Source organism: Lotus japonicus, chromosome 2 (assembly GCF_012489685.1).
Source record: "Lotus japonicus ecotype B-129 chromosome 2, LjGifu_v1.2".
Lineage (NCBI taxonomy): Eukaryota > Viridiplantae > Streptophyta > Magnoliopsida > Fabales > Fabaceae > Lotus > Lotus japonicus.
The window spans coordinates 56,734,342-56,759,465 of NC_080042.1; the positions used below are offsets into that span (position 1 = coordinate 56,734,342).

The 25,124-nt window shown below is 39.1% G+C and overlaps 2 protein-coding genes and 1 non-coding gene across 5 annotated transcripts; 2 read left to right on the forward strand and 1 right to left on the reverse strand.

Moving 5' to 3' along the window:
* Window positions 1–234: 234 nt before the first annotated feature.
* Window positions 235–3,375, forward strand: LOC130738469 (pentatricopeptide repeat-containing protein At3g62890-like). 3 transcript variants are annotated; one of them, XR_009019421.1, is made up of 4 exons: window positions 235–963; window positions 1,114–2,667; window positions 2,755–2,906; window positions 3,006–3,373. XR_009019421.1 is itself a non-coding variant. In XM_057590455.1 (2 exons), the coding sequence occupies exons 1-2, from the start codon at window positions 289–291 to the stop codon at window positions 2,308–2,310; spliced, it is 1,872 nt and encodes a 623-aa protein (XP_057446438.1). In that variant the 5' UTR covers window positions 235–288; the 3' UTR covers window positions 2,311–3,375. The 3 variants fall into 3 exon arrangements, 1 of the variants encoding a protein (XP_057446438.1); XR_009019420.1 differs by having other exon boundaries at window positions 1,114–2,906; window positions 3,006–3,374; XM_057590455.1 differs by having other exon boundaries at window positions 1,114–3,375.
* Window positions 3,376–6,665: 3,290 nt separating this feature from the next.
* On the reverse strand, window positions 6,666–9,434 carry LOC130738470 (hypersensitive-induced response protein 4). The gene is made up of 5 exons (XM_057590456.1): window positions 9,173–9,434; window positions 8,971–9,091; window positions 8,797–8,888; window positions 7,828–7,924; window positions 6,666–7,326 (listed from the first exon to the last, which is right to left on the reverse strand). The coding sequence occupies exons 1-5, from the start codon at window positions 9,365–9,367 to the stop codon at window positions 6,959–6,961; spliced, it is 873 nt and encodes a 290-aa protein (XP_057446439.1). The 5' UTR covers window positions 9,368–9,434; the 3' UTR covers window positions 6,666–6,958.
* Window positions 9,435–18,203: 8,769 nt separating this feature from the next.
* Window positions 18,204–18,310, forward strand: LOC130741592 (small nucleolar RNA R71). Its single transcript, XR_009020482.1, has one exon. It is a non-coding gene; the product is annotated as a small nucleolar RNA R71 (small nucleolar RNA).
* Window positions 18,311–25,124: the final 6,814 nt, after the last annotated feature.

A 25,124-nucleotide genomic window follows, 5' to 3' on the forward strand; every position in this document is an offset into this window, starting at 1 on the left:
AAAATTTACATTTTCCATGCCTATAGGGAAAAATTGAAGTGGATTTGACTCAAAGCACCGTTGACAAGTCTCAGATTTCTCCTTTCGATAGTGTTGGTATAACACTAGGGCCAGAGCAAAACAGGCCCGTATAATTTGCCAATTTGCAATAACAAAGTAAGGCCTAACCCATGCAAAACAGGCCCAGTCTGGGACGAAACGCTTGGGCTATATGTCAATTGTCTAGTTATTGACGAAAAATTTGTCTAGTTGAATTCATAGTAACCAGAACTGAAACCTTTACATAACATGAGTCGGTTCTGCTCAACATTAACAAAACCTTTTCACTCTGATCATTGTTGTAGACTTGCCTCTTTGGTTGACACATGCAAATCAATTCAACAAATTAAGCAGACTCATGCCCAATTAGTCACCACAGCTCTAATCTCACACCATGTTTCAGCCAACAAGTTCCTTAAGCTTGTTGCTGATGCTTCTCTTTCATATGCCCACAAACTGTTTGATCAAATTCCTCAGCCAGACTTATTCATTTACAACACCATGATCAAAGCACATTCTTTGTCACCCAGTTCTTGCAATGATTCCCTCATGGTGTTCCGCTTACTAACCCGGGATTCGGGTCTTTCTCCAAATCGATATAGCTTTGTGTTTACTTTCGGTGCCTGTGGAAATGGGTTGAGTGTGCAGGAAGGGGAGCAGGTTCGATCTCATGCTGTAAAGGTTGGTTTGGATAGCAATGTCTTTGTTGTGAATGCCTTGATTGGTATGTATGGAAAGTGGGGACTTGTGGAGTATGGCCGAAAAGTTTTTGAATGGGCGGTGGATAAAGACTTGTATTCATGGAATACCATGATTGCTGCCTACGTTGGATCTGGTAACATGAGTCAAGCTAAGGAATTGTTTGATGAAATGCAAGAACAAGATGTGGTGTCATGGAGCACTATAATTGCTGGTTATGTTCAGGTATTGCTGGATTGGAAAGTTAACAAAATAAATGATTGTCTTGTTGCTCTGAAGTGGACATTGAACAAGTATGCAACTAAAAGTAAATTTTTTGATGTGTTTGAATTGATTATCTCAGTACCCTGTCTAAATTTACTTCATACTATGTAGGTTGGCTGTTTCATGGAGGCTTTGGATTTCTTCCACAGGATGTTGCAAGTAGGTCCGAAACCAAATGAATATACCCTTGTAAGTGCTCTTGCAGCCTGTTCAAATCTAGTAGCACTGGATCAAGGAAAGTGGATCCATAGTTTCATTGGCAGGGGAGAGATTAAGATGAATGAGCGGCTTCTTGCTAGCATCATTGACATGTATGCAAAGTGTGGAGAGATTGAATCTGCATCAAGAGTTTTCTGGGAACACAATGCGAAGCGAAAAGTTTGGCCATGGAATGCCATGATTGGTGGGTTTGCGATGCATGGAAAACCTTCTGAGGCTATCAAAGTCTTTCAAAAAATGAAGGTTGAAAATGTTTCTCCTAATAAAGTCACGTTCGTTGCCTTATTAAATGCTTGTAGCCATGGCTACATGGTTGAGGAGGGAAAATTATATTTCAGATTGATGGTTAGTGATTATGGAATCATCCCAGAAATAGAGCATTATGGATGCATGGTTGATTTACTTAGTCGCGCAGGGCTCTTGAAGGAGGCTGAAGACATGATTTCAAGCATGCCCATGGCTCCAGATGTTGCAATATGGGGAGCAGTGTTGAATGCTTGTAGAATCTATAAAGATATGGAGCGTGGATATAGAATCGGCAGGATAATCAAAGAAATGGATCCTAACCATGTAGGGTGTCATGTTCTATTGGGAAATATATATTCTTCATCTGGGAGATGGAATGATGCAAGAATGCTGCGAGAGAAGAGTGAAATCAGTACTGCCACCAAAAAAATTCCTGGTTGCAGCTCAATTGAATTGAATGGGACATTCTATCAATTCCTTGTCGGGGATCGGTCCCATCCTCAAAGTAGGGAGCTTTATTCATTTTTGGATGAGATGACAACCAAGTTGAAGATTGCTGGGTATGTTCCAGTGTTTGGGGAACTATTGCTTGATATTGATGATGAGGAAGATAAAGAGACCGCTCTTTCTGTACACAGTGAGAAGCTCGCTATTGCTTTTGGATTATTGAACACAGCACCTGGAACTCCAATTCGTATTGTGAAGAATTTAAGAGTTTGTAGGGATTGTCATCAAGTAACGAAGTTCATCTCCAAGGTTTATGATCGTGTAATTATAGTTCGAGACAGGACAAGGTATCACCACTTCAAAGATGGAATCTGTTCTTGCAAAGACTACTGGTAGATAAGAAAAGTGTTACACAACACATGTCAGATAAATCTCTACCTGCTTGTTTCCCTAACTCCCTTGCTCCTTACATACTAGTATTTGACAAGGACAGATTCATGTAGCCAACCCCACTCATTGGTAAAAGGTTTGGTAGTTATTGTTATTGCTGTATATAATCAGCTCCTTTTGGAAGATAATGATAAGAAATAAAAGAGGTAAAGTTTTCAATATTTGCATCGTTGGCCAGGTATTCAATTGGCTTTATTAAAAGCTGGGATTCTTGCTTCATATACTTTTGTGTGATTCTTGAAGACTGTAACCTCTTTGTGGTTGTCAATTCTCTACGGCTTCTAATAATGAAATTTGCCTGAGGTTTGTCAACTTCCATTTCTATTGTATACACGTGCTGAATAAACGATAGCTTGATTTGGAAACTCAAGTTCGTTCCTCTTGGAACAGGTAAGGTATACATGTTGAGGATTAAATTGATGTGTAGCTCTTGGCCATCATAAACACTTCATTTATCTGAAAAAAATCTCAGGTGTTATTTTTCAGTCCAACATTATTTTATCTTCGTGATTTTGGGTGTAGAACAAATTTATGTATGACAGGTAAAGATTTGTCCACTTTGAACCAAATTCAACTTTTAGTAATAGTTTTCCTGAATGATTCCTTCCCATAGCCCTCATTTTTGGCATTGGAGTTTGCAGGTGATCGAGAGATGGCATTTGACTATAGGAGTATGTCAAAGACTAGAGAGTGAGCGAGACAGAGGGAGAGCAATTTAATTTTAGAGAAAATAGATATATGGAGAATGGAAGGTAATAATATGATGGGGTTCTGCTTCACTAAAGTGAGAGATGGGTAAACTAAGTCATGTTTACTTTGGTTGAGTTGTTTTATTGACTTTTTAAAATAGGTATTTGTAATGATTTACTTTATCCTCTCACTTTAGAGTAGGGGTGTTCGCGGATTGGATTGGATCGGTTTTGAGGAGAAAAATCATCCGATCCGATCTCATCGATTTTATGATTTTGTCATCCAATGGATTTTTTACTAAATTCAAATCCGAACCAATCCGATCCAATCTATAGCGGTTTGGATTGGATTGGATTGTTCGGTTTTTGTTTCACTTTTTTATACTTTGAAATTGTGTTGTATAAATTTTAAAAATATATAATATATGATAAATACAATGATACATAATTTATAACATTAATATAACATTCATAAATTATAACATAGTCAACATATTTTAAAATTATGATTATAATTGTTTACTTTGATACATGTATATAGTAAACTTTGATGCATGTGTGATATAATCAATATATATACAATAAATATGTACTATGTAAGTGTAAATAGAATGATATATGTATAACTAAAAGTATACATATTTGTGAATGTTCGGTTTGGATTGGATTGGTTCGGTTTTGGAAATCAAATCCGAAATCCGATCCAATCCAATAAATAATTTCGGTTTTTTCAATTTTCAGTCCGTTCGGTTTGTCGGTTTTGTTTGGATTGGTTCGGTTATGAACACCCCTACTTTAGAGGAGTGACTTTCTCATTTTAGAGGAGTCAAATCCAATAGGATGATCGACATGGCTCCCACTTTGTTCTTAAGATATTTTTCAATGACCTAAACATATACGAAATAGAAATTGTGGAGGAGAAAGTTATTGTTGGAAATGTACATGTCAACTGTATTTATTTTTGGGTTAAATATGTTGGTACCTTTAAGCATTTCGTTTTAGTTACTTGACGAAGTAAAATAGCAAAACATTCCAACGATAAGAGAAATAGCATGTCAAGCAAGAGCTCAATCTAATTTGCCATGTGTTCGCTTATATGACACCCACGTGTAGTTTTTCTAAAGACATGGTATTTGAGGTTTTTCTAACAATTCCCAAAATTACTCACCCTATCTAATCCCTCCCCAATTAACTATAATTTTGAACATTAATTGTTGGTATAAATAAAGCGTTTTGGGTTTGGTGTTTCTAGGTTGATAGGTGTTTGCTGGGTTTGGATGATTGTGGTTTCTGGTTTGCTGGGGTGAGTGATGAGGGTTTGATGAAGATGAACAATTAAGAACATTAATGAACATCGATGAACATTTAAGATTAAATATTGATATAATCTTTAGTTATACACATATAAAAAAAATTAACTAAAAATTACAAATTACCATGTCACTAAACATTACCTATTACCATGTCACATCAACTTCGGAGACTTCCTGTGGAGCATGATGAGATCAATTTATGTATGGAGCAAGGAGATGACAGGGGGGGTTTGCTGCTTCCTAGGTGGAATCCGCCAGCGTGTGGGGAGGTTAAGCTTAACATTGATGGGAGTTTTAGGGACCAGGAGTGTGTGATGGGTTGTGGTGGCCTCTTGAGGGATCATCAGGGGGTGTGGATGTCTGGTTTTATGGCTATGGAGAGAGGGGGCTCGGCCTTGATGACGGAGTCGCTTGCTTTGCGTGGTGTGGTCTTCAGCTAGCTTGGGCTCGTGGGCACAGGAAACTGCAGTGTGAAACAGATAGCAGGGAGCTGGTTCATTTGTTGGAGGCGCGCCAAGACCTGCATCTCTTTCCAGTGGCAGCTGAGATCGTGGAACTCATTGGTTGGGATTGGATGGTGAAGATTACGTGGATTCCCCGTGAATGTAATGAAGCGGCAGACTGTATGGCGATGCATGCAGCTAGAGCAGCGTCTCTTGGATGGCGTGCGTTAGATGTGCCTTTCTTTGAATTAGAGACTCTATTGTTTTTTTTTTTGGTCAATCTCTATTGTTAAAAGACTCCATGTTGTGTGTTTAGTTTGTTTCTTGTTGTTAGTTTTCCGATGAAGTAAAAAAAAAAAAAACTTCAATAGATGCTTAGCAAAGTTGTCAAAACTTTAGCTCAGGCGGTCACTAAAACCGTTTAATTTCTCAAATCGTTATAGAGTGTTTTTACAACTTTACTCGGACAACATCTAAAACCAAATCTGACTTGTTATACATTGACCAAAAACATATCCGACCCTTATCCTTTCTATTCTCAACACGATCTATCTATTAGATAACGATGTTACCCTAGACTCCTAGAGGACAAACAAAACCAAGGAATAGTTCTCTTAGATATGAAAGAATCCCCACGCCAGCAAAAATACCATTCAACAATGCCTCACTATCTAAAGAATTTTAATACTCTTTAATCTTTATCACCTGCGAAGAAACTTCATTTCTATATGTCCATCCAAACATAAACGGAATGTTCAAACTTGTGGCATGTGGCCATTTGAAAATTAGAAGATGAGCCAACATGGGGGTTGGCATACCTAGCCGTTAGCAGTTAGAACCCAGATTTGAGTCTCACTCCCCTAAGGATGTGGGTTCAAATCCCATTAAGGATAAAATAAGTTGGTGGAAATCCTCTAGCGCTCCAGCATGCAACTAGAGTGGACCACTACTGCAATTTCCCCCCGCCAGAGATCCTCAGTTGAATACAATTCCAAAAATGAAATCACAGAGGCACAGACATTCTAAGAGCAACTTCAATGGGGGTTGCTTAACCTGGTTGCTTAAAATAAGGTGCGTTCCTTATTTTTCTGCCCCATTGAAGCTTGCTGAGGTGGCGTTGCTAACAGCTCAAAGCTAAGCAACGCTCCTTAACTTGCTGCAGCTATTAAAAAACTGTTTTCTCTTTCTCAACCAGCAATAGAATTCTCGTTAAAAGAAGAGGGAAGAACAAGCAGAAGCAACAAACAAAGATAATCCATAAAGGTCACAAGCAGTAGAAAAAAATAAAATAATATTCAGAAATTTATTATAGAAGAGAAGGGAGATGAGCACAAATTTAATAAATTTAAAATACAAATTGTTGAAAGTCCCAAACAAAAGAAAAAAACAAAACAAAACAAAAATTTGTTACATAAGAGAAGAGAGAACCGGAGAGGGATATGAGGTGAGCACCACCGGCGCAGCAACGACTCCGACAACAATGACTTATTGCATGTCTCCGATCTATTTTGTAAACCTACAATCTCGTGATTGAACCTCCGATGTGGTTGAAAAAGTAATCAGTTACATTTGAATTAATATTTAAATTTAAATGTGGGAATAAAAAATATAAATATAAAGTATAGTGGGACCCTACTAAAAGTAAAATAAGCAACCTTGCATTGGAGCAAAATCAACATGGATTGCTTATGAATTGCTTAAATCTTATGTGGCAGTTTGGGCCCACCAAAATAGTGTTTAAGCAACTCAACTAACAACCTTGCATGGGAGATGCTCTAAGCTAAAGATTGTCAAGCGCCACATACTACTTGGGTTTTGACCATATGCATACACACATACTTCGTAAAAGAGGAAAATTAAAACAATATGTTTTTTCCTTCAGAAAAACAACTTCCTATAAAGCAGATTGCAGATCACCTTTTGCATTGTCTCATCATCTAAATGACAATGAACGTGTAGAATGACTACAAAGATTGTATAGCAAGACTCAATCTTTAATTACAACTCCCAACTGCTCAAAAACTTCTCTTCTTCAAAATTAAGCAGAAACATAATACTTATCCGTATACTACTATAAATGTGTGTTTGAGTGTGTGTGCATGAGAAAGAGAGTCAGATGGGCAACATAGATAGAGACAGCGTTACAAAATCACTCGATAACTTGAGCACTGGCTGCTTCCATCACTCCATTGCGTATCTGGTCACCAATATCCCTAACGTGGCCAGGTCCATGGGGGATGAAAATTGTGGTATTCTTTGATGAGTTCCCAAGGTCTTTGATTGTGTCAAAGTACTGAGTAACCATGATAAGATCCATCACTTCCTTAGCAGAAGTGCCTTCTACCTTGCCAGAAAAATTCAAGATGTTCTCTCTCAGGCCATCTGTGATAGCTTGTCGCTGCCTGGCCACACCAACCCCGCCCAAATACTTGGCTTCAGCTTCAGCTTCTGCCTTCTTCACTAGAAGCACCTTTTCAGCATCTCCTTTGAATTCACTAGCAAGTAGCATCCTTTGAGCTGTAATAAAATAATCCTCAGTGATTACTATTAGTCACCATAAAGGGACATCTAGATTGCAATACACACAGGTAGCATACAGGGACATGTAGGGATAAACACACAGTCACAGACACACAGCTCAAGCACGATCTGCTTCTTTGAAATAAAATCAGAGTTTGGGACAGAGAAAGGAAAATGGGGAGGGGGTGATTTAAGAACAATTTCATCAAGATGCTCACAGGACCCAAAACTACAATTGAGATATCACCAATTGACAAGATATCTAAAAATTCGTAAAGCAGCAAAACAGAGAACTATCTTTTCAGACCCAATCCAATGTATACATACATATACACATCCTAATAAGTACACAGAAGCAAAAATACAAACACAGGGCCACAGGGGGGATCAGGTATACATACATATACACATCCTAATAAGTACACAGAGAACTGCTTGATATGAACATAGGAGGAACACAAACGCATCCTAATAAGTAATAACCATAAAGTCCCATACCTGCATTAATTTCATTCATTGCCTTACGCACAGAAGGATCAGGTATAATATCAACCATCAGTATGTGCTCAATGCTATATCCATATTCTCCCATCACCTAATGCAAAATATAAGGAGATCAATATAATAATTGTATTTACATACAAAATCAAGCAAGAAATTCAGCATAAACCTATAAAGCACGGATACAACAAATATAAAAAGTATACCACAAAACTCAACTATAATACAACACACAAACCTAATATGAATACACAAAATTTCTAATAAAAAGAAAATCGATATTTTAAAAATTATCATGAGTCATCGTAGACAGAATAAAAAAAAAACGTCTATCATTTACCAATTAATTATGGTATTTTCATCTTTATTTCCACTGTTGGACATGGTTACTATTTCGATCCTTTCTTCCTTGAAAGAAAAGGAACTAGTACAATGAAATCTTACTTAGCATCATATGCCAAAGCATATGCTTTATCATAAACCATTAAACCCTTCTATGCAACCGGCCAGTTATAACTTATAATCATAAATGGAACCAAAATAATCAGGTAAATGCTAACGATTGTCCTAACGGCACCGGTTAAGAAATCAAAAAATTGAATAGTATTCACTGCAAAGTGAAGATTTTGAAGTTAACATTAACAATGCATTAAACTATAAACTTTTTAATAAATATTTTCCCTCATAATTCATGTATTATACTAAGATTCTTCTTAACAATTTGGAATTGCTCACAAGCTCTCAAAGCGAGGTATTTTTCATATACAAGACTCGAAGCTTTAGAGGGATCAAACATATACCACTTGAAACAACCACACGTCGGTAAACTATATATTTTCCCTAATATTTAATATATAACTAAGATTCTTCTTTTCAGTTTGGAATTAATTACTGCATATATATTCCATTAAAGATTGCCAGAATTGATGATGATAATTCAACAAAAGCAAGCAGTGAATTAATCACCTTATGAAGTTCCTCCAACACAGCTTTGGCAACCTCACCCTTCTGCTCAAACAAGTCATCCAAATTCATCCTTGGAACAATAGCACGAGTCACTGCAAACAACAACACCCAATTAGAAAAATTCACAAAGTCAAACCAATAACCGCGTAGAAAATCGAACCAAACAAACACAACCATCAAAAACATAAGCCTGGATCTGTTCCTGCGGATTCTGCAACTCATAGAAAGCATCATCAGCGTTCTCCTTAACAACCCTGTATTGAATCGAACATAGCAACTGCACAAACACGTTATCCTGCACCGCCGCCATAAAAAAAACCGATCAATATCATCGAAATCACAATCAATTTTTCAGAATTGGGAATTGAGAATTCACCTTGGTTTTGGTTTCGATGCGGACGTCGAGGGAGGCGATGCGGGTGGAGAGGACGCCGGCGAGGCATTCGCCGGCGAGGGGGTTGAAGAAGTGGAAGCCGGGTTGCGCTACACGGTGGAAGCGACCCCAGTGCTCCACCACACCGACGCTGGCTTGACCAATGCAACCACAGAAGAAGCAAAACGTGTTCCCCATTCTATTCTACTTCTTACTCTAAAACAAGCCAATACCGCAGAATAATGTGATTGTTTTTTCTATTTTTCTTCTTTCTATGGTTTTATAGTTGTAAACCCTAATTTGGAAAATTGAAACCACCAATGAAAAATAAGTGAGACTAAATAAATAATATCAAGACTTTTCCAAAATCTATTTTAGGGTTGATATTAAACGGGCCAAGCACTCACAAGGCTTAACACATAATAATACTGAAGTCAAGAAGTATTCACAAGTGTCGACAAAATAAAAAGAGGTTTCCAAAAGCTAGATATCCTGAGACAATAAAAATCTGAGCCTCCCCAAAAGAACCCACCATTGAAAAAACAAGAGAGTAGGGTTGGAAATAGCTCAGGCAGACGTTGTGTGGAGATTTATTATAATTTCGCGGTCCAAACTTGTTTGATGATCATTTATCATAAACTAAATTTTAAGGTATGAACTGGCCTACTAATATGTTTACAAGCCTATTTAATACAGAATAACATCTTAAAGAAGACAATAGGCTAGCAAGCTAATAGACCGAGGGCTAATACGTCAGTTGATTAGTATGAATTTCTACATATTATTATTATATTTTCATTTATGTAAACATATAAGTTTGCCTAGCAGATTTAGTTAAGAAACCTTTTTAAAAAACATGAATCTGACATTTTTAGTAAATGTTCTAGGCCAGATCAGACCTTTGCGGGTCATCAAGGTCGTTTAGCCTACTTCAACCCCTAATAGTAAGGTGCCAAAGAAAGAGAGGGTATGAAAATCTATGGTCAAAGGGAAATTATGTATTCTAAATGGGCAATGTTTTCTTTAAATGAGTTTTCGAATTCCCAATATTCACTTATTTTCATTTAGATTTGGACACGTCATTTATAGCTCGACATCTAGAGGGCCTTCAAGTGCAGTGAGTACTGATGAGCAGTGCAAATGTGGATAGTTACTGGCACCGTGAGGAGATCCTTGCTGGGCGAGCGTTGCTAGCAAGGCAATGGAGCGTGCAGATTATTCATGTCCCCCGAGATAGGAACATGGTTGTAGATGCGATGGCGAAGATTGCAGTCACGAAGAATTGGGATTGGAAGGAATGGAAGATCCCACCCTCAGTTGTGGTTCCCCTGCTTTGTCAGGATGTAGTTACTTAGTTTCTTTGTTGTTGTTTCTTATTTCCTTTTGTTACCAAAAAAAAAAATTAGTCCTCCTCAGGGTTCGAACCCTAGACCCTTCACCTTTCACCATCTCAATCCTTTATGTCTCCTAATTCTTATCACTTGAGCTAACCTTAGTTAAAAATATCATCTTGACAAAAAATTGTTACAAAAATCACTAAAAAATATAACTAAAAATAGCAAGAGGATATCTTTGTTGACGCCATTCATTCGTCAAGAAGTGTAAAATTGTACATGAACAATATTACTCGGGGCAGAAATTTAATAAATATCTTCGGCTTTTTTGCAAGGGTCATTCTCCCTATCTACATATTATTGGAAAAAATTGTGAGAAGCGGGGTCTTGCTCCGGTGTAAGTGTTGGTTAATCCGCAAGTGTACGGAATTCACCCGGTTTTAAATTATCGAACCACAGGGAATTGGTGTGGCAATTCAGTTTAAGATTCAAGTTCACGGTTGGAAAGCAAATAAAATTCAGTTTTAAGGGTTGATTGTTCAAGTGATTGAGTGACAAACTTAAGAAATGTAAGTGTGTGATAACAATGGTGATCTTGCCTTGGGTTCTTGCTTAACTAAATCAGTTTTAAATTAACCTATTCTTCCCACAAAAATTCCGAGTCTCTCCTTGATGTTATAGCCTATGTAATCATCTATCAATGCCTTGTATAGACAATCCTCTAAAGTCAAAAGATAGGTTCAATTCCTTGACAACCTAAACATTTGCTAAAGGCACTAAGCATGCAATTCAGGCCAACAAACCCCAACCCCTACTCTATTCCTAGTAGCAAGCATAGAAGAGGTAATCTCATATCATGTCCCTAATCTATAACAAATTTCCATTATATTATAGAAAAGCATAAAGCTAGCTCATGATCTAACTTGAAACATAAAGCATAGATATGGAATTCAAGGGTTTACTCAGAGGATTCATGTGAAGAAAAAGGAGATAAGATTAAAACATCAAGAGTCTTACAAGGAACCCAAAGCAAAAAGGTGTTTAGCCAAACATGGCTATGAAATCCATGCTAGAAAATAAAGATGAAACCTGGAACATGAGACCTAGGGAAAGCTCCCAAAGCTTCAGAACTCAAGCTCTCTCTTCTAACTTATGAAACAAAATGATAAAAATGACAAAAGTTACAAAAGAAATGGCAAAAAGCCTATTTAAAGGCTAACAAGTCGAGACTGGGCGCTCAGGCGCCAATTCAGAGCGCCTGAGCGCCAATTGCACTTAGAAAACATGCTCTCTAGACTAATTGGCGCCTAGGCGCCCATCCCCCAGCGCCTAGGCGCTCAAGCTCGCTTGAAAATGACTTTTTGGCTTCTGAAACTCCTCTTTTCAATCCTCTTTATGCTCTTCATCAATTCCAAGCTTTTTGGCCTTCTTTCTCCTTCAGTTTCTGCACTCCAAACCTAACCAACAAGACAAGGAAGATTCTAGAAGCTCCAAGAGCTCATTAGCACAAGAAGTCCTTCACTTAACACAACAAAACCATGCAAGTCCTAAACTTTACCTAAAATGCAAGAAAACTCCCTGTAAAACTACTAAATTACCAAAACAAAATAAAGACTAAAGAAAAGATAAAAATGCATGAGAATGCATGAAACACTACATGAGACTCAACAAAAAGACTCAAAACCTACAAAGAAATGACCCTAAAAACACTACTAAATCCGGGTCATCACACCACTATACTCAACGACAGCTCGTCCTCGAGCGTAAATAACACTCGCTTGCCCTCAAGCGCAAGAAATGCTCCCAAACAAGTGCTCTTAACAAGGAATACTTCACCAAAACAGGGGGACAAAGTAATCACAGCTAGTTCCAAGAGAAAGACTCAACAACCTACTTCATGCATCTTTTGAAAAGAGAAGAGTGTAGAGTCCATTCATGAGAAGCATTTAGATCTACAAATCCTAGGATGAGATGTTCATTTAGTGCACTGAGCATACAAGCAAGTTCATAGGTCCTGAATGTCATTCACTCAATAGCAACAAAGATCAAACATGCAAATATTCAAAGAGACTTCCATAGGGGTTGAAACATTGGCTAGGTAAAACACGATGGTAGTTGGTCCCTAAAGGAAAACTAGGCTTTCAAGCACATTGAGTGTGGTCCTCTTCTAAAAACCCCGGAGCTTACACACTTTTCTTTGCACAAGTCTCTTGCACCCACCTTTTCAAACTTTTTTTTTTCTTTTTTTCCAACTCCAACTTTTAGTTAGGAGTTCTTTTTCTTTCTCTTTTTTTTCACTGTTTTTTTTTCTTTTGGGGCAAGAGACTATTTCTCATTTTTTTTCAGCTCCATACAACACAACAAGGACCATCACTCCCCCACTATTCCAACCAAACATCCATCCCAAACTTTTGGCTACAAAAAGATTCTCCAATTAAGCTCAAATGAGACAACTAAGGGCAATGCTCAACCACAAACTTAGAATCTCAAGAGATCCTATAAGTCTCAAGAATAAAACAGAAATCACTAAGCATGCTATGAGTGAAATTAACGCAGAACCAAGAATTGCAAGTGAGTCAGGATCCTCCAGAGAATTTTTTATGGTGAAGGGTCAAAGATAGACCCTTAATGGACTCACCTCGACTCCTTTCTCAAGAAACATTCGGAAGGCCGAAGTCTCCTCCTCTCTTCCCCAACATGCAATCACTCATCCCCAAAAACAACAACAAGTATTCACAAAAGCATTTACGAAAACAGCACTAGTAGGGAAGCAAAACTATAGCGAAAACATGTGAGTATAGGGAAGTGAAAAACCCAAAAACGAAAACTTAAATAACAATGCATGATAAAAAGAAAAATAAAAACTATAAAAGAGAAAATATGTAAGAATGCATGAACTAAACTAAGGGAAAGAGTTGACCTTCTTTACCAATTACCATAGAGGTCTTAGAGTCACCTCCTACTCTAGCATTTAGGCTCTCAATCCCTGCACAATGCAACAAACAAACAAGCAAAAACAACAAAACTTGGGTTGTCTCCCAAGCAGCCCATTGTTATAGTCTTAGGTAGACTATCCCCCTTATCAAGGAGGTTTGAAAAACATGGTTTCCAACTTCAGCACCTCACCACCTTGGTACACTTTCAACCTCTGTCCATTCACGGTGAAAGTGTTCTTGGTCTCTGGGTTTTCAACCTCAACAGCACCATGAGGAAACACCCTCTTGACCACAAAGGGTCCCGACCATCTAGACTTAAGTTTCCCAGGGAAGAGTCTCAATCTAGAATTGAAGAGCAGCACCAATTGCCCTGAGACAAATTCCCTATTCAAAATTTTCCTATCATGCCACTTCTTCGTCTTTTCCTTATAGATGCTAGCACTCTCGTAAGCTCGGAGTCGAAACTCATCAAGCTCATTCAATTGCAAGAGTCTCTTCTCGCTAGCAACTTTCCAATCAAAGTTCAATTTCCTTATGGCCCAATAGGCCTTGTGTTCTAATTCCACAGGTAAGTGACACGCTTTCCCAAAAACTAAATGGAAAGGAGAGGTACCAATCGGAGTTTTAAAAGCAGTTCGGTAGGCCCATAAAGCATCGTCAAGTTTCCTTGACCAATCCTTTCTGGAAGAATCTACCACCTTTTCAAGAATACGTTTCAACTCCCGATTAGAAATCTCAACTTGCCCACTAGTTTGGGGGTGATAGGGGGTAGACACTTTGTGCTTAACACCATATTTTTCCAAGAGAGACTCGAAAGCTCTGTTGCAAAAGTGGGTACCCCCATCACTTATAATTGCCCTAGGTACACCAAACCTAGTAAAAATATTCTTTTTTAGAAAATCAACCACCACCTTAGAGTCGTTTGTTGAGAGTGCAACGGCTTCAACCCACTTGGAAACATAATCCACAGCCACTAAAATATACTGGCAACCAAAAGAAGGTGGGAAAGGTCCCATGAAATCGATGCCCCAAACATCAAACAACTCAATTTCCAAAATATTCTTGAGGGGCACCTCATTTCTCCTTGAGATGTTACCAGTTCGTTGACATCTGTCACAACTCTCAACAAAAGCTCTACTATCCCTATGCAGTGTAGGCCAATAGAAACCACTTTGGAGAAACTTAGCAGCGGTTCTCTCCCCACTAAAATGTCCACCATAACTTGACCCATGGCAATGCCAAAGAACTTTCTCAAAATCAACTTCTGGGATACACCTTCTAATGACTCCATCAGAACAAACTTTGAAAAGGAAAGGGTCATCCCAAAGGTAAGATTTTGCATCATGCATAAATTTTTTCTTTTGCTGCCATGTCAAGTCATGGGGAATAAGTCCAGCAACACAGAAATTAGCAAAGTGTACATACCAGGGTAAGGGTTCCTCGGTGGAAACAGCTAGGAGTTTCTCATCCGGAAACTCCTCTTGAATAGGTATTGGGCTGCACGCTCCACCTTCCAATCTTGACAAATGGTCTGCCACGCCATTGTCCTTGCCTCTCCGGTCAATGATCTCAAGGTCAAACTCTTGAAGGAGTAAGACCCATCGAATCAACCTTGGCTTAGAGTCCTGTTTAGCAAACAAATGCCTCAAAGCAGCATGGTCAGTATGAACAATCACTTTAAAACCCAAGATGTAAGGCCTAAACTTTTCACACGCAAAGACTACACCCAACAATTCTTTTTCAGTTGTAGTGTAGTTCCTTTGGGCCTCATTTAACACTCTACTTGCATAATATATCACATACAAAACTCTTTCTTTCTTTTGACACAAGACAGCCCCTAAAGCTAGATCACTAGCATCACACATGATTTCAAACGGTAGAGACCAATCCGGAGCAACAATTACCTGGGCTGTCACCAAACTCTCTTTAATAGACTCAAAAGCTTTCAAACAATTCTCATCAAAAGTAAAAGGTGCTTTCTTCTCAAGCAAGTTGGTCATAGGCTTAGCTAATTTGGAAAAGTCTTTAATAAACCGCCTATAAAATCCAGCATGCCCGAGGAAACTCCTAATACCCTTGATGTTAGTCGGGGGAGGGAGCTTTTCAATGACTTCAATCTTAGCTCTATCAACCTCAATCCCCTTTTCGGACACCTTGTGTCCAAGAACTATGCCATCCCTAACCATGAAATGGCATTTCTCCCAATTCAAGACCAAGTTGGTCTCTTGACATCTTTTCAGAACCAAGGCTAAATTCCCTAGACAAGCATCAAAATTTGGACCAAAAACAGAGAAATCGTCCATAAAAATCTCGATGCAAGTCTCTATCAAATCAGAGAAAATAGCAAACATACACCTTTGGAAAGTAGCTGGGGCATTGCAGAGCCCAAATGGCATTCTCTTATAAGCAAACACGCCGTAAGGGCAAGTGAATGCCGTCTTCTCTTGGTCCTCCGGTGCAACACAAATTTGGTTGTACCCGGAATAACCATCAAGAAAACAGTAGTATTGATGCCCAGCCAACTTATCCAGCATTTGATCTATGAAGGGCAAAGGAAAGTGATCCTTTCTAGTTACCGAATTCAACCTTCGATAGTCAATGCAAACCCTCCACTTCGTCACTTGACGAGTGGGAATCAACTCATTGTTCTCATTGGCAATCACAGTGATGCCTCCTTTCTTGGGAACCACTTGAACGGGACTTACCCATTCACTATCCGAAATTGGATAAATCACACCTGCATCAAGCAATTTGATTATCTCTTTCCTCACCACATCCTTCATGGAAGGGTTAAGTCTTCTTTGAGGTTGGACTATAGGTTTGTAATTTTCTTCCAACAAAATTTTATGCATGCATATCGCAGGACTAATACCTTTGATATCATCAATAGTCCAACCCAAAGCTGACTTGTGATCCCTCAAAACTCTGAGGAGTTTCTCCTCTTCCAAGGGAGTGAGAGCACTATTCAAAATAACAGGTTTATTCTCACCTTCCTCAAGAAAAGCATACTTGAGAGAGGAAGGGAGTGGCTTGAGCTCACTCTTATCCTCAATTGGAATCTCCTCATCCCTAGTTAACTCTTCTTTCCAAATGCTTTTGGTGGCAAGAGATGAGACAGATTCTAATTGAGATAGAGTTGCATTAACCTCATGATACAAAGAATCAAGTTCCCTCTCAAGATTTTGGTCCTCTATCTCTAACCCCTCCATGATTGTTGTTTCCAAGGGGTCCTTAATTGATATCCTAACAAACTCTTCACACACGAGCTCATCCACTACTTCACATCGGAAAACTTCCTCATCCGCTCGGTGTTTCAAAGAGTCGAAAATATTGAAGAGGACCTCATCTTCACCTACTTTCAAAGTTAGAGCTCCCTTAGCCACTTTAATCTCAGCCTCACCAGTGGCTAAGAACGGTCTACCCAATATGAGAGGAACTTTAGAGTCCTCTTCCATGTCTAAAATGACAAAATCCACTGGGAAGACAAACTTATCCACCTTCACCACAACATCTTCAATGATCCCGTAGGGGGTTTTTAAGGACCTATCCGCCATTTGCAAAGAAATCATAGTTGGGGTAACCTCACCTAAGTTCAACCTTTTAAACATACTAAGCGGCATCAAATTGATACTCGCTCCTAGATCACACAAGGCTTCTACCACAGTTAACCCCTCTATCTCCACCGGAATAGTAAAACTCTCGGGATCTCTCCTCTTTTTAGGCATCTTCCTTTGCAAAATGGCACTACACTCTTCGGTCATCAAGATAGTTTCATCGACCTCACTCAACTTCCTTCTCTTACTGAGGATATCTTTCATGAACTTAGCATAGATTGGCATTTGCTCCAAGGCTTCGGAGAAAGGAATATTAATGTGAAGCTTCTTAAAAACCTCTAAGAACTTAGAAAATTGTTTATCCAAATTTTTCTTCACCAAAGCCTTGGGAAATGGAATCTTGCGGAGTTCAGGAGTATGGGTGTTAACAACTCTAGTCCTAGTAGGCTCTCTAACTCTTTCCTCCACAACACCCTCATCTCTTTCTACCTCAGCTTCCTCGCTTTTCTCTCCCTCAACTTTGTCCTCTGGCCCATGTAACACTCTTCCACTCCTAGTAGAAACCACAGCAGCATTTTCTTGCTCAGTCAAAGTTAAAGTTTCGGAAGAAAACTTACCTTGGTGATTCTCGGACATTTGCTTTGCTAGCTGTCCCAATTGACTCTCCAAGCTCTTGATAGCCATATCATGGCTCTTGTAATTACTCGATGTATGATCAATGAATCTCTCAATCAGCTCCTCAAGACTCCTCTTGCCAACTGTCTTTACAACAATTTGCGGCTGGACAAGAAGCCCTTGTTCTGAGGTTGGAGCTTTTCCTCCTTGAGTCAAAGTTCTGACCTTGCCACCATCATCATTGACAGTACACTGGTCACTATCATGAGATTCACCACAAAATTTGCACTCCAAACTAGTTACTCTCGCTCCAATGGACTTGGCATCTTGAATATGTTTCCGCATTTCCGCAACTTCCTCGGAGAGTTGCTTGTTGGAGGCTATGAGCTTGTCATAAGTTTCTGCTTCAAAAGAACTTCTTCGGATTTGGCGTTCATTCTCGGAGTTCATGGCTCTCATCGCCATTTTTTCTATCAAATCATACCCCGCTTGTGGGGGAAGAGCATCGAACTCCCCACTTGAAGCCGCGTCCAAGCCAAACCGTGATGAATATAGTAACCCATCATAGAACTTCGCCACACATTCAGCTTGGGTGAGATTGTGTTGAGGACATTTCCTCAAAAGCTTCTTGAAATGCTCCCAAGCCTCATAAAGATTTTCATCTGAGGATTGTGTGAACGTCATGATGTCATTTTTCAATTTCCTCAAGAGGGACCTTGGGAAGAACCTCGTTGTGAATTTTTCTGCAAGGTCTTCCCAAGTAGTGAGACTCCCTTGGGGTTGTGAGTTCAGCCAATCCTCTGCTGCGTCCTTCAAAGAGAAGGGGAAAAGGCTCAACCGGATTGCCTCTGAAGAAACATTCACCACCCGATAAGTGTTGCAATTCCGGATGAACTTCTCCATATGAGCATGAGGATCTTCCGAGGAACCTCCACCATATTGGTTTTGGCTCACCATGTTGATGAATGCTGGTCTTAATTCAAAGTTCCCCACTCCTTCGGGAATGACAATACTTCCGGGATAGTCAAAGCTCATGGACCCCGAAGTTAGTTCCCGAAGAGTTCGGTTGGCATTCTCAACTTCTTGTTCACGTAAGCGGAGGGTGATACCCTCTTGGATCCTTGCCTCAATGTGGGCTTGCAGCTCCTCCTCTGTCATGCGGCCACCCATGGTGGCGCCTCTCTTGAAAGCAACCTGCGTATGACACTCACAGAGAAAGATTAGTAGCACAAATTCTAGACAAGTTAAAACTTAAAATAAAACCACAAACTAAAAACTTAAACCAAAAACCACAAACAATTCCCCGGCAACGGCGCCAAAAACACTTTGGTTAATCCGCAAGTGTACGGAATTCACCCGGTTTTAAATTATCGAACCACAGGGAATTGGTGTGGCAATTCAGTTTAAGATTCGAGTTCACGGTTGGAAAGCAAATAAAATTCAGTTTTAAGGGTTGATTGTTCAAGTGATTGAGTGACAAACTTAAGAAATGTAAGTGTGTGATAACAATGGTGATCTTGCCTTGGGTTCTTGCTTAACTAAATCAGTTTTAAATTAACCTATTCTTCCCACAAAAATTCCGAGTCTCTCCTTGATGTTATAGCCTATGTAATCATCTATCAATGCCTTGTATAGACAATCCTCTAAAGTCAAAAGATAGGTTCAATTCCTTGACAACCTAAACATTTGCTAAAGACACTAAGCATGCAATTCAGGCCAACAAACCGCAACCCCTACTCTATTCCTAGTAGCAAGCATAGAAGAGGTAATCCCATATCATGTCCCTAATCTATAACAAATTTCCATTATATTATAGAAAAGCATAAAGCTAACTCATGATCTAACTTGAAACATAAAGCATAGATATGGAATTCAAGGGTTTACTCAGAGGATTCATGTGAAGAAAAAGGAGATAAGATTAAAACATCAAGAGTCTTACAAGGAACCCAAAGCAAAAAGGTGTTTAGCCAAACATGGCTATGAAATCCATGCTAGAAAATAAAGATGAAACCTGGAACATGAGACCTAGGGAAAGCTCCCAAAGCTTCAGAACTCAAGCTCTTTCTTCTAACTTATGAAACAAAATGATAAAAATGACAAAAGTTACAAAAGAAATGGCAAAAAGCCTATTTAAAGGCTAACAGGTCGAGACTGGGCGCTCAGGCGCCAATTCAGAGCGCCTGAGCGCCAATTGCACTTAGAAAACATGCTCTCTGGACTAATTGGCGCCTAGGCGCCCATCCCCCAGCGCCTAGGCGCTCAAGCTCGCTTGAAAATGACTTTTTGGCTTCTGAAACTCCTCTTTTCAATCCTCTTTATGCTCTTCATCAATTCCATGCTTTTTGGCCTTCTTTCTCCTTCAGTTTCTGCACTCCAAACCTAACCAACAAGACAAGGAAGATTCTAGAAGCTCCAAGAGCTCATTAGCACAAGAAGTCCTTCACTTAACACAACAAAACCATGCAAGTCCTAAACTTTACCTAAAATGCAAGAAAACTCCCTATAAAACTACTAAATTACCAAAACAAAATAAAGACTAAAGAAAAGGTAAAAATGCATGAGAATGCATGAAACACTACATGAGACTCAACAAAAAGACTCAAAACCTACAAAGAAATGACCCTAAAAACACTACTAAATCCGGGTCATCAGTAAGGAGATAGCTTGACATGCTTGCTTGAACCTTCTTTTGATGTGATCGAGTTTGATCTGTCGGGGGATGGGATGGTTTCTATGTGCCTGTAGTGTCTCATCACCCCTAAGACGACATTGTATGCGTTGTTACTTTGTCCTATTTTACAACTTTGTTGCTTGATGTTTCTGTCTCAACATCTAGCACAACTGGATTTGATTTTTTTGCTTGAGATGTCAGTGGTAAGGTTCTTGGGGTAGTGACTTCAACTCCCATTGCGGTTTTGCTGAGGCTATGTGCTTCCATTTGGCCCTTTCTCTAGCTGTTGACCTTTACTTCCGTTGGGTCTATTTTGAAACGAATTGTATGCATATGTTTGAGGCTTGATTGAGATCCTCTAGAGAACGCTCTTATTTATTTGCTATTATCAATGGCTATCATGAATTAATTTCCTCTTTTGACTTTGTAACACCCCGATTTCGGTGGCGTCACTTTAGTAACCAAAAATCAAATAAAGCGGAAAAGCAAGTATATTTTTTTTTCGTTTTCTTTTTAAATAAAAAACTTAAAGACTTGTCGAAATAAAGACTCAACCCAATCGCGATTAACAGCGACTAACATACAATATAAGTACAGCCCTCGCTGCAACTAAAAACATCGTCACGAGTGTCCTCCAGTGACGGAAAGTAACTGAAAGTGGTGCCCGCAGGCAAATAAGTGCGACCCATAGTCAGAGTCATAACCTTTATAAATATAGTCCTCCAAGAAAGTAAGTCAGCCCAAAACGGCCTCCAAAAGACTTCCTACGTCCGACAAACTCCCTGTGATCCTCATGGAAGGGAATCACACAAAAAGATAATAGTCGGGGACCTACCCTAACCCAAGATAAGAAATGACAATCAGAGCAATGACAACGACACCCGATATACTACACCCCTAACATCGACCCTCATCCGATCCTGCATGAAGTCCGGGTCCACGCCGAAGGCTCAGTAGTAGTCATTTCGCTCCGGGTCCTCCCCGAACGACGAAGCATCACAAAACAATCCGTCAACGGCATCTGACAAAAATGGCATACATAGCCCCCCAAACACAGGTTGCACGCGCAAGGGTCAACTTACAGAATATAGTATAGAGAATAAGACAACAGGTAAAGTATAAGGGGTATATATATATGTTGTATATATACATATAAGTTCTGCATTGTCTACCCTAAGGTTTATACATAGCATGTTATCAAATCTCTAATACAATTCAATCATCAAAACACATAACGATGTTTATCAACATCAAATCATCAAGATCTCAACAAATATAGTTAGAGTGCATGATATGTCAATGCAACGTCAATTTAAAAGGTTCCGGAAGAAGTAGGCTGGGCACGATCGAGTCGGTCCTAACACTGGCATTGTGTCGACCATAACCCTCGGGTGTCACTTACAACCTTGACATAGTCGGATCAGTCCTAACCCTGAGGGTCGACTTTTTCCTCCGCTTTGCCCGACATCAACAGGTCGATCCTAACCATGTGGTCGATCATATCCCCCGTCGAATGCCCGAGGTACCCGAAGGCACCTTTCACGAATAAATGCATGAGTGCAATATGGTTAGCCAGACAACGACCGTCCTCACCAGGATACACGTGCCTAGCTAGAGTTTATTGTCTCTACGGTACCCGAAGGCATACTGTCTCTACTGTACCCGAAGGCATATACTGTACCCGAAGGCATATACTGTACCCGAAGGTAAATGTCGATTCTGCGACAAAAGACAGATAACTATAAAAAGAGTGCAATCACCCTTGATGACTTCTTGAGTCATCTGACTCATCAAATTTCGATGGTCAAAAACTGCTCAGCGAGCGAAAGAGTATAAACATACTCAGAAACTTACTAGTTTCCTCAAAACTTCGATTCGGCGACACTTCTCATTTTCCAAAACTAATATCCAAATCCTAGAAGTTCATTTGAGATCATTAACATTTAATTAAAAGAGTTTGAATGTTGTTTAAAGCATTATGGAATTTCTCATGAAAATATTTTCTTTCCAAAACTATAAGTTCAAAAGATCCCGATATCCCCAAAATCCCATGAGAAGGTCTTGAAACCACAAAAGAAGACAAGAGTCTAAACCTCAGTTCGTCTTGTCGAGATAAACCCCTAAGAATTCGCCACCAACGGGGCATAACTAACCGTTATTCCTCACATTTTGGCAGTCCACGAATAAACGATATAAATTGCACCATATGGTCAGCATATACCAATAATAATTGCATGTTCCAAAATAATGTGCACAAGTATTCACATAGCCTAAGATTAACCATTTAATCACTTAGCAAGTATGGCATGTGAATCAAGTAATTGCGGTAAAACGTAACCTTGTCCTATCCACTAGGAAGCAGTAAGACGGATACCAGTAAGCGGCCGAAGCCTCTCAGAAGACGGAGACACACGCCTCATATTAGTTTCACACGGCCGAAGCCTCAAAACATTTTCTCCAGTCAAAGCGATAAAGAAACATAAATAAGCAAGTCGAAATTATCGACGCCTAAAGCATTAGCTAGCAGTGTAAGTTGCCCTTACCTCTAGTTCCTCCAGAATCACAGTGTAAGTCACACTCACAAGCTTGCTCAGTCAAGTCCAAGGTTTCCACAAACGAACCTTAGAGCAAACAAAGCAAAAATCAATCAAAATAAGTCGGTACAATCGAAACAATACTAACTAACGTTAGACAAAGCTCAAGAAGCTTCAGAGTACAACATTTAGGAACGAATGGAATGGCTTTTCCTGAATGGATGAGTTTTGACTCGATTCAAGTTTTGTACAAAAACACTTTATTCGCTAAAACGTGCATAATTCGAGCTACAGAACTCGGAATGACACGAAACCAAAGCCAAAATTTCGACAACGGAGAGAGCTACGCTATAACTCAGGTCATACAGACCAAAAAATTATTTTTGGACACGGTACCACAGCAAATAAGTTTCGGCCACTATCAAAGTAGGGTTTCCCGAACTTTTTCTTCGATCTAATTTAATTCCTAGGTATTCTTAGGCGATATCTAGGCCAGGGAAACTCTCAGAAAAATTATCGGGTCGAAAACTAACACAGGGGTATTTTGGTCAGTGTTTTTAGCCCGAAAACTCAAAGTCAGAATTTTGAGAAATAAATTTGATGAGCGTGTTGCTAATGGCATTTATAACAACTAATCCTACTGACGCTAAGCTCAGTCAGGAGTTTTTAATCCAAAGAACGAAGCTTTGGTCAGAAAATGGGTATTTTCACAGAATTGAAGCTCTGCAACGATTCGGCGAGATTCAGCATAAAACAACCGGATATTCATGCTCTTGGGCATGTAGGCAATAAGTTTAGACACTGAAATCAAGTTATTTGAACACTTTTACAAAAAGCTCAAAACTTTGAGCACAGAAAGACATAGAGAAAAGCGACAGAATTGACGATCAGAAGTAAGGAATAGCATCAGTACCTCGAGACCTACGTATAGCAACTGACAGTGCGACGATCAGGCAAGAATCAGCGAAAAACTCTCCTCCCCTCTCCTTCCTCAAGTTCGCGGCCAACAATGGTGAATGGTGGAGAATTTTGAGTTTTTATGCTATTTATAGGAGATGGAACCCGCGGAAAATGAAAATTTCGCGATTATGATTTTTCCTGTGCCATCCTCTGTGAATTCTAAGATAGGTTCTGGCGACAGAATTCCAGAACTCAAAATAGGTTTCTTGGAATTAAGGCAAACGATCCAAAGTCGGTGTAAATTTATTTTATCCGAAAAACTAATTTTTGCAGTTGATGTCGGATGAGAAAACTTCTTTCTGAAGAAAGATTAGAAGCCTCGAAAGAAATAGGTGTACGCGTGTGGAATCTTCGTTTGAAGCTCCGAATAGAAAAAGTCTTCATCGACCGTTTATTTTAAGTTTCTTGAGTTATCAGGGATTTAGTTTCGGCAAAACTCCGAGAACTAGAATCGGACGTTCGTACATTCCAGGGTTTCGTATCGAAACGCTTGTCATGAAAAGATTAAGAGAAGTTCTAACATTCCTCTGAAGATTTTTGGAATTAGTTTCTATCGTGTCTTTAAGTGCAAATTAGTCGTTTACTAACGCTCTCGTCCTAGGTATAAGCGAATACTACTTGCGCTATAACTTATATCGACTTTAATACTATCCTTAGTCTTTTCCTGAACTTTCTCCTTCATAAATTTATTCCATTTGATAAACACTTGTTCAGGTTTTCCTTCACGATACATCGAACTTAATCGTGAATAGGAATTTCATTCATTTATTCTAAGCTTAAAAACTTGGGTCTCACAGACTTGTTGATTTATCGTTTGTGAGCAGTATTAATAATTCTATGGCGGATGATTTGACCCAATTTTCTTTTTCGTTTGATGATTTTATTTAGATTGAGAAAGCTTCAATGAAACTTGTTTCCTTAGTCCAAGTTTGTAGTAACCTACATGCCTATCAATTTATTCAGTTTAAAAAAACAACCTGCATTAAAGAGATATTACGTTAGGATAAATAATATAAGCATTAAGCCGATATAATTTCAATCACATGGCAAATAGAATACAATATGTTAATTCTAGCGTTTTTTCGTCATTCTTGTTTTTTTATATAACAAAAATTATAGAACGAAGAGAAAACATCTTCAAGCTACTAGGCAGGGTGTCAAAAGCATGCTGGGAAGTCGAGTAGAGGCCCACCACACCCTCCTTGGTAGGAGTAGCAAGAAATCTCTCTGAGGAGGTTACCCCTCAACTTATAGAAAGATGAGAGTTAAAAAATCTAGCAAATTTCTTGAAGTGATTTATCTATGGTGTGCATGAACTAATATGACTTGTTAAAAAATCAAATAATATTAC

Coding starts and splice junctions, on each gene's coding strand:
- LOC130738469 (XM_057590455.1), top strand. CDS start 289: ATGAGTCGGTTCTGCTCAACATTAACAAAACCTTTTCACTCTGATCAT. Junction 964..1,113: donor TAATTGCTGGTTATGTTCAG/GTATTGCTGGAT, acceptor CATACTATGTAG/GTTGGCTGTTTCATGGAGGC.
- LOC130738470 (XM_057590456.1), bottom strand. CDS start 9,367: ATGGGGAACACGTTTTGCTTCTTCTGTGGTTGCATTGGTCAAGCCAGC. Junction 7,925..8,796: donor TGTTGGAGGAACTTCATAAG/GTGATTAATTCA, acceptor ATTTTGCATTAG/GTGATGGGAGAATATGGATA. Junction 7,327..7,827: donor AATGAATGAAATTAATGCAG/GTATGGGACTTT, acceptor ATTTTATTACAG/CTCAAAGGATGCTACTTGCT.